Source organism: Setaria viridis, chromosome 5 (assembly GCF_005286985.2).
Source record: "Setaria viridis chromosome 5, Setaria_viridis_v4.0, whole genome shotgun sequence".
Lineage (NCBI taxonomy): Eukaryota > Viridiplantae > Streptophyta > Magnoliopsida > Poales > Poaceae > Setaria > Setaria viridis.
The window spans coordinates 30272916-30278843 of record NC_048267.2 but is presented as its reverse complement, the minus strand read 5'-3'; the positions used below and the strand labels follow the sequence as shown (position 1 = coordinate 30278843).

At 54.9% G+C, this 5928-nt stretch overlaps 1 protein-coding gene across 1 annotated transcript; it reads right to left on the bottom strand.

Annotated features, from left to right (window-relative positions):
• Positions 1–1721: 1721 nt before the first annotated feature.
• LOC117858153 (uncharacterized) lies at positions 1722–3148 on the bottom strand. Its single transcript, XM_034741165.2, has one exon. The coding sequence runs from the start codon at positions 2998–3000 to the stop codon at positions 2140–2142; it is 861 nt and encodes a 286-aa protein (XP_034597056.1). The 5' UTR covers positions 3001–3148; the 3' UTR covers positions 1722–2139.
• Positions 3149–5928: the final 2780 nt, after the last annotated feature.

The window sequence follows — 5928 nt, the reverse complement described above, 5'->3', positions numbered from 1 at the left end:
AACAACACCGGCTGACCTGTGTCGGTCAAGACGCAAGAACTAACTCGCAAAATTTAGTTGTTGACTTGTGTATTTTACCGTCGAGTTGTCCCCTTTTTTACATAGCCTGCAACTAATCACACCAAACACAGTGTTGCAGTTAGGTGAGTCTGAAAGCTGAACATCTCTCACATCGCGTGGCACCGAGTTCGTACGTATACTCGCTGCTCCAGTTATTACTGCACAAGAAGGGAACTGGCACGACGAGGGATTACCGGATTAGCTTTGACGCGTTTGCTGCCTCCCCGGTGTCCTGGTGTAAAATGCGGGAGACGACCAGTGTTCCTGTCCGAGGCAGGCACTGTCTGTGCGAACGCGTGGAGCCACAGGTCCCCGCCGTTGAACCAATCCGCGAGATTGATCTGACGCGCGCGAGAAAAAGGCACTGAATTAAAAGCTCGATCGTGTCATCCCCGATCTCTAGCAATCCGCCCGTTCACTCGGTTGACTAACGCCAGGTCCTGGTAAAAATTCCGGTGCAGCTAGCTTGCTCCCTTTCCGTCATTTTGGAGTTTCTACCGGCACCAGCCACAACGAAACCTTACCACAAACCTAACCTGTATCTGAATTCTGACTGAAACTACCGAACGCAATGCAACCCAGGGACAGGCTCTGCTTGTGTAGTTGGATCGGATGGGAGTGTCAGCGCCAAGCTGACCGGTCCAAAGCGTACGTGCGCACGTCTGCATGCCAGCTTGCGCGCAACAAGCTCGTGGAGTGGCTATTGGCTAATTGCGTGATTAAGAGCTGGAGTACGTAATGAGGAGGAGTACTCTGTTAGCAAGTGGCTCTGCACCGGCAACGCATTGACCCTCTTCCATACGGTCTTCCCTCTGCTCCCGGCAACTTACGGTCTGCGCGCGGGCAGGCGGTCAACTCAAACGCTAGGTGATGAAAAGAATTCGGTAAACGATCTCTGTTCAGGTGAAAAAAAAGGGGAAAGTTTTGGTAATTGAAACCATACTGCGTTAGCAGCTCTGTAGTGGGCAAAAATAAGGGGATGTTTGATCTTTAGTCCGGACTAAAATTTATATCACATCGAATATTTGAAGACTAATTAGGAGGACTAAATATGAGCTAATTATAAAACTAATTACACATATGGAGGTTAATTCGTGAGACGAATCTATTAAATCTAATTAATCCATCATTAGCACATGTTACTGTAGCATTACATTATTAAATCATGGCGTAATTAGGCTTAATAGATTCGTCTCGCAAATTAGTCTTCATTTATGCAATTAGTTTATCTAAATATCCGATATGATACGAACCAAACATAATATTGAGGCCTGAAAATCGGTCAAATCGCAGTTAGTTTTTCTGATCTCTCGGGGTTTTTTTTTTTAAATAGCCGTTGGATGATGCATGGGCCTGTTTGCTTTTTTTTAAAAAAAACTTGGGCCTGTTTGCTTTGAGTCCTGCCAAACTTGCCTCGAAGGCAGCGATCTCAGGCGTCCGCGGCTGGCGCTGCTGCCTGGGCTGGCGACCTGCTTTGCTGAAAATCAAAACTGGTTGGAAGGGATTGCTAACAAGGGAAGGTGAATTCTTCGCTAATATACACGGGCGTTTAGTTTAGTTCCTCGAGCTAAAATTTAGTCCGTGTCACATCGAATATTCGAAAACTAATTATTAATTAGGCTTAATAGATTCGTCTCGCCGTTTAGCCTCCATCTGTATAGTGGGTTTTGTAAATAGTCTATATTTAATACTTCTAATTAGTATCTAAACATTCGATATAACAGGAGCTAAACTTTAGGGGGAGGACTCCCTATATACACCGTATGTACAAAGTCACATATATAAAGTTACGAACTTTTTTTCAACTTCTCCATAGTACTGTACTCGCCTACCACCTTCATCACAAATTTCAAGTGGCTGCCACCGACTTCGGACCTCATTGCCGCGACGAATCCGAAAAGGAAGGCTCACATTTCCCCTGCTTTGTCTGACTTTCACACTTGTTCTTTTTGACCTGCTTGGCCGCTTTAACCCCACACGTATGCTAAATTGCTAAAACTGGTCTTCACAAAGAAGGGTTGCAGGGGATCACCAGGTCAAATCGTCTGAAATTTCAAATCCCGGATTCAAACTTGAATCTCACTGTTTGGAACGGGTCCTCCACGGCGGCGACGGTTCGGCGCGTCGGGGCTCAGAACGGGCGTTGGCGAACAGCCCCACGAGGTCCTGCCGGTACGGCAGGAACGTCCGCCGCCCCCCGGGGGACGCCTTGCCGCCGCCGTACGACATCCGCCGCCCCGCGGCGACCGTGTCGAGCTCGGTGGCGGCGGCGGCGGTTGCGGCTTTACTTCCTTTCGCTGGCGGCTTCGACTTGGAGCCGGCGGGGGACTGGTGGTGGTCCCTGTCCCTGGCCGGTGACGGCGGCGCGGAGAGGAAGAGGAATTTCTGCTTCCCGTCACTGTGGCTGCGGCCGACGACGAGCTCCCCGATGCGGCGCCACCGCGCGATGGAGCCCGTCGACCCGCTCTTCCGCGGCGGCCGCGAGGGCGAGGACGCCGGCGACGACCCGGGCGTCCAGAGGCAGTAGCTGTCGGGCGGCGCGCCGTCGAGCCTCGCTTCAGCGTCCGCCGTCGACGCCGACGACGAAGACGACGAGGAGGACGTGGACGCGACGGAGGAGGTTCGCGCCTGCTCCAGCTGGAACAGCCGCCCCAGCGGCGCCCTCGAGCTCGGCGCCGGCGCCGCGGCGGCGTCGTCCAGCACCCGGCCGAACACCGGGTAGAACGCCCGGATGCGGCCGCCCGCAAAGAGCTCGTCCGCCGCCGCGGCGCCCCCGCCCGCCGCCGCCGGCTCCCGGCTCACGAAGGGGAACTCGAACTCGCCGTCGGAGTCCTCGTCGTCGGACGCCACAGAGCCACCGTCGTCTCTTGGAATCGGAAGGTCCGCGGTGGCTCGCTCCTGGCGGCGGCCACCCGGCCTGTCCTCTGCCATGGCCCGCATGTTCGTTTGTCCGCTGCTCGATTTCTTTGCGATTGGGGGTTCGGAGAAAGGGAGGGAAGCAACTGCTAGTTGGTTGGGGAGGTGGGAGCGGCGTATAAATAGGAGGAAACCGGTAGCGGGAGGCGACCTTCTGGAAGGGAAGGGGGCTCTGAGCCTCTGACTCGCGCGGCGCCTGCTCTGTTAAGCTTGGGACGGGAGGCGCCTCCGCCTCGGCCCCGCTACACGTCACTCGTGATGCACGCGGTGTTCGTTTCTTTTCTTGGGGATGGTGTCGGTTGCGTTCCGTGTGCGTGTGCGCGAGTTGTTGCAACTTTTTTCCCGGGTTTACACATGATTTAGCGAAAATTCTCGAAGAGGGCCAGGGTCCGCCGGATTTGCCGAGATCGCACTTGCTTGTGAGACAAGCAGCCGTTAATCGGGTCGGGCCGCGGAATCGGCTGGATCGAAAAGGGTGTTTGGTTGAACGGACTAATGTTCGCTTCCTGTCACATCAAGATACTAATTAGAAGGATTAAATTAACTAATTATAAAATCAATTGTACAGATGGAGACTAAATCGCGAGACAAATCTATTAAGCTTAATTAGTCCATGATTTGATAATGTGATGCTACAGTAAATATGTGCTAATCATGAATTAATTAGGTTTAATAGATTCGTCTCGTGAATTAGCCTCCATCCGTGCAATTGGTTTTGTAATTAGTCTATATTTAATACTCCTAATTAGTATCTAAACATTCGATGTGACAGAGATTATAGTCCGTGGAACCAAACACCCCCTACGAGTAGTGATTGGTTCCTCGAATAGGCTTCGGTAATGTAGCATGCATGTGATTGGATGCTCCTAAGCCTAGCTTCAGTAGTGCAAAAGAGGGGGCGTTGCCTGGATTCCTGGGAACATAGCGAGCGTGCGTTTCCACTAACGTAGGCTCGTACAAGCCTCGGTGGTTCAAGTTGGCAGAGTCGCCTCACCCTCTTGTCTTCCCTGCTGGAATACACCGCGTACCTCACATTCCCAACGGACCTGCGCGGGCACCTACGCCCTGCCATCAGCCGCGACGGCGGCGGCCTCCGGAAGTCCTTGGCGCATCAAAGCTCAACGCGTTGCTAACCGGGACAGAGGTACCGTGGGCGAAGCGGGTGGGGCATGTGCCGCCCGGCTGGCTTGCGGCGGTGGCGGGGGTGCGACGGTGAGGCGCGGCTCATGGCGGTGGACGCCTAGCCAGCGGTCTGGCGGGCTGACGACCCCAACCGGAGGGAGCAGGCGAGCGGTGATGTGGGCCCGCGGGCGGCGCTGGAGCTCGATTCGACCATGCTTGAGGTTTATCCGACTGTGGCGAAGCTCAATGCGGACATGAATCGGTCCATCACCCAATTTTGGGAGGCTTGATAGCTACACTCTACCAGGAGCAGGCTCCGAGGGTAGCCCCGGAGGCGGAGCTCGTCGTACGAGGTGTTGGTGGTGGCGGCGGAAGGGAGGAGGAGTCCGGGCGGGCGAGCGGGAGCAGGAGCGACACCACGAGGAGGGCGGTGATGCGGCAGCGCACCATCAGGGTTGGGGATTAGGAGGAGTAGTAGATGAGGGGGAGGAAGGAGAGGACCGGAGAGGATGGGACGGTGGTAATTTCACCTCTAGCGAATATAGGGCCATCTTATCACCTTGTGCAGCTAATCAAACATGAGCATAGCAAACTGGGATATTTTTAGTCACCCAACTAAACATGAGCACTTTGCATTGGTTTAGCCCGGTTAAAATTGGTTTAGATCGCGCTTGCTTGTGACGAGACAAGCAGCCGTTAATCCGGTCAGCTGTAGATAGAGAGGCCGCGGAGTCGGCTGGATCGAATAAAGCTCATGCACACGTAGGCGTCTTGTAAGCTCAAGGGGAAACTGGGGAAGGCTGTGATCCAGCTGTGTTGCGAATACCGTTCGGTGTGAAGACAAATAGCGTGTGCAACGGGGAAATTTCATCCGCACAGAAACTCTCATATTGAACTGTTTGTTTTGCACTTTTCGCCCGTAGCACCGGGGCCTGGTGGTAGCCCCGCATAGTACGGTTGTCATCACCATCGACCGGACCGGCCATTTCATTACTTCGCATGGCAACACGCGCGCGGTCCCTTCTCTTCTATAATCACGACTCACGAGCCGCCGTATCGAACGCAAGAGAAGAGAGCAAGCACATGGAAATTGTGAAAACTCGTTCCAACTCCATAACAATAATCCATTATTGCGTCACTGGTGTATTATACTTGTCGACACGTGGGAGACGCCACACGCTCCAAAATTTGCCACGGGACAACGATTCGAGTCTGGGCATGTGCCTCCTGATTTGCTGCAACACAAACCAAACCAATCTATCACCCGATCGCCAAGACCTACTCGGCGTGGGCAGGGATTCAGGGAACCAGGGACGGCCCGACGGATAGGGCGGCAACTAACCCCGCGTAGGTGTCGCCGCCTCGCAGCACCGCGACAGTACCTTCTTACTTTATTCACGCGTGTAGTGTAGCGGCGCCGGCGCGGCGGTGCGAGGGCGAGCCAGACCCCCGGCGCGGTTCCATACATGCTGGCATCGGTTGCACGAGCCATGAGGTCAGAGCGCGCCGGCAGTGCCCGCATCGCGGCCGTCCTGGACTCCTGGTGGCTTCCTTCCCGCCTGCTTGGAAGCGGGGGCGGCGCCCGCGCGCGTCCGCCTTCTCGGCCCGAGCGCGCCCGTGTGCCAAGTGCCGACTTTGCCGTGCTGCCCGAGTGCCGTGCATGCCTGACGCGTCGGGGGCCATCTGAAGGGCACTTTTCCAGGCGCCGTGAAACGTTTGGACTTTTGGCCAAATGCGCTACCTGTCGCACGGTGAGCTTTGCCGCCTTGCCACGCCAGTCGCCGCTTCTGCCGCCGCATCACCCTGGAGGCCTGGACTAGCATCTCCACT

Coding starts and splice junctions, on each gene's coding strand:
- LOC117858153 (XM_034741165.2), bottom strand. CDS start 3,000: ATGCGGGCCATGGCAGAGGACAGGCCGGGTGGCCGCCGCCAGGAGCGA.